Here is a 2,391-nt window from a genome sequence, read left to right as displayed (position 1 = left end):
GACTCAAAGTAGTATTTATTTGAATGAGATGAATCTATCACTAAGTAGCAATTTAGTGGTGACAGTAGATTCCATCATAGTGAACACCAGCTGTTTCCGGATTTCCATTCTGCCGTGCCTACTGGGTGGAAGACAGGATGGAAATGGGTGAGAAGAACGATGCCTTCTGGGAAAGCTATCGGGAGATGTCTGGTGGCTATATAGACGAGCGGGGAGCCCGCGTCCTCTCCCTGGCGTGGTTCCGTCCTGCGCGGCTGTTCTTTGCAGCAGTGGGCGTCTCATCTCCGTCTGCTTTCTCTCCCACCAAGTTCGTCCCTCCGCCTCATGGAAGATTCGATGGACATGGACATGAGCCCCCTGAGGCCCCAGAACTATCTCTTCGGTTGTGAACTAAAGGCTGACAAAGATTATCACTTTAAAGTGGACAGTGATGAAAATGAGCACCAGTTATCTTTAAGAACGGTCAGTTTAGGCGCTGGTGCCAAGGATGAAGTGCACATTGTTGAAGCAGAGGCAATAGATTACGAAGGCAGCCCAATTAAAGTCACACTGGCAACGTTGACAATGTCTGTACAGCCGGCTGTCACCGTGGCTCAACAGGCTAATCCTCCGCCTTGCGGCGCCGGCACACCAGGTTCTAGTCCCGGTCAGGGTGCCAGATTTTGTCCCAGTTGCTCCTCTTCCAGTCCAGCTCTCTGCTATGGCCCGGGAAGGCAGTGGAGGATGGCCCAAGCCCTTGGGCCCTGCACCCGCATGGGAGACCAGGAGAAGCACCTGGCTCCTGGCTTCGGATCAGTGCGACCAGCTGGCCGCGGAGGCCATTGGAGGGTGAACCAACGGCAAAAAGGAAGACCTTTCTCTCTCTCTCTCTCACTATCCACTCTGCCTGTCAAAAAAAAAAAAAAAAAAAAAAGAAAGAAAGAAAAGAATTATATAAAGTACATAATAAAATACATACAGAAACATCATAAAGGCTTGTGATGTTTAAAAAAGAAAATGTCTGTATAGCCAACGGTTTCCCTTGGGGGCTTTGAAATATCACCACCTGTGGTCTTAAGGTTGAAGTGTGGTTCAGGGCCTATGCATATTAGCGGACAGCACTCAGTAGCTGTGGAGGAAGATGCAGAGTCAGAAGATGAAGAGGAAGAGGATGTGAAGCTATTAAGTGTATCTGGAAAACGATCTGCCCCTGGAGGTGGCAGCAAGGTACCACAGGAAAAAGTAAAGCTTGCTGCTGAAGATGATGATGAAGATGACGACGACGACGATGATGATGATGAAGATGATGATGATAATGATGATTTTGATGATGAGGAAACTGAAGAAAAAGCTCCAGTGAAGAAATCTATACGAGATACCCCAGCCAAAAATGCACAGAAATCAAACCAGAATGGGAAAGACTCAAAACCATCAACACCAAGATCAAAAGGTCAAGAATCCTTCAAAAAACAGGAAAAAATTCCTAAAACACAAAAAGGACCTACTTCCATAGAAGACATTAAAGCAAAAATGCAAGCAAGTATAGAAAAAGGTGGTTCTCTTCCCAAAGTGGAAACCAAATTCATCAATTATGTGAAGAATTGCTTCCGGATGACTGACCAGGAGGCTATTCAAGATCTTTGGCAGTGGAGGAAGTCTCTTTAAGAAGATAGTTTAAACAGTTTGTTAAAATTTTCCGTCTTATTTCATTTCTGTAATAGTTGATATCTGGCTGTCCTTTTTATAATGCAGAGTGAGAACTTTCCCTACCGTGTTTGATAAATGTTGTCCAGGTTCCATTGCCAAGAATGTGTTGTCCAAAATGCCTGTTTAGTTTTTAAAGAAGGAACTCCACCCTTTGCTTGGTTTTAAGTATGTATGGAATGTTATGATAGGACACAGTAGTAGCAGTGGTCAGACGTGGAAATGGTGGGGAGACAAATAGACATGTGAAATAAACTCAGTACTTTAATAAAGTAAAAAAAAAAGAACGATCCCTTCTGACCATTGAACATGTCACTTCAATATGCCTCTGGTCAGAAATGAGTTGCTCAGCTAAACTGGCTCCAAGTGAAGTCACTGGTCCACTTAAAAACTGAGCAGGTGTTAGAGCTACCATAACGCAACATGAGGACAAGTTTGAGAATGAAAGGAAAAAATGCAATGAGTGACAAGAAGTAAAGATAGGAATAAACCCTTGAGTTACTAAATTATTTTTTTTTTTGACAGGCAGAGTGGACAGTGAGAGAGAGACAGAGAGAAAGGTCTTCCTTTTGCCGTTGGTTCACCCTCCAATGGCCGCTGCGGTAGCGCACTGCGGCCGGCGCACCGCGCTGTTCCAATGGCAGGAGCCAGGTGCTTATCCTGGTCTCCCCTGGGGTGCAGAGCCCAAACACTTTGGGCCATCCTCCA

General features: G+C 45.2%; 1 protein-coding gene across 1 annotated transcript; it reads left to right on the top strand.

Moving 5' to 3' along the window:
* The first annotated feature begins 254 nt into the window (after nt 1–254).
* Nucleotides 255–1,937, top strand: LOC133776711 (nucleophosmin-like). Its single transcript, XM_062215895.1, has 2 exons — nt 255–582; nt 1,009–1,937. The coding sequence occupies exons 1-2, from the start codon at nt 325–327 to the stop codon at nt 1,642–1,644; spliced, it is 894 nt and encodes a 297-aa protein (XP_062071879.1). The 5' UTR covers nt 255–324; the 3' UTR covers nt 1,645–1,937.
* Nucleotides 1,938–2,391: the final 454 nt, after the last annotated feature.

Source organism: Lepus europaeus, chromosome 18 (assembly GCF_033115175.1).
Source record: "Lepus europaeus isolate LE1 chromosome 18, mLepTim1.pri, whole genome shotgun sequence".
Taxonomy (NCBI): domain Eukaryota; kingdom Metazoa; phylum Chordata; class Mammalia; order Lagomorpha; family Leporidae; genus Lepus; species Lepus europaeus.
The sequence above is the reverse complement of the archived record's forward strand: the minus strand, read 5'-3'. Positions and strand labels throughout refer to the sequence as shown.

Bases quoted from the DNA above. Each gene is read 5' to 3' on its own strand.
- LOC133776711 (XM_062215895.1), top strand. From the start codon at position 325: ATGGAAGATTCGATGGACATGGACATGAGCCCCCTGAGGCCCCAGAAC. The intron at 583-1,008 runs GTCACCGTGGCT...ATGTCTGTATAG, and splicing joins CAATGTCTGTACAGCCGGCT to CCAACGGTTTCCCTTGGGGG.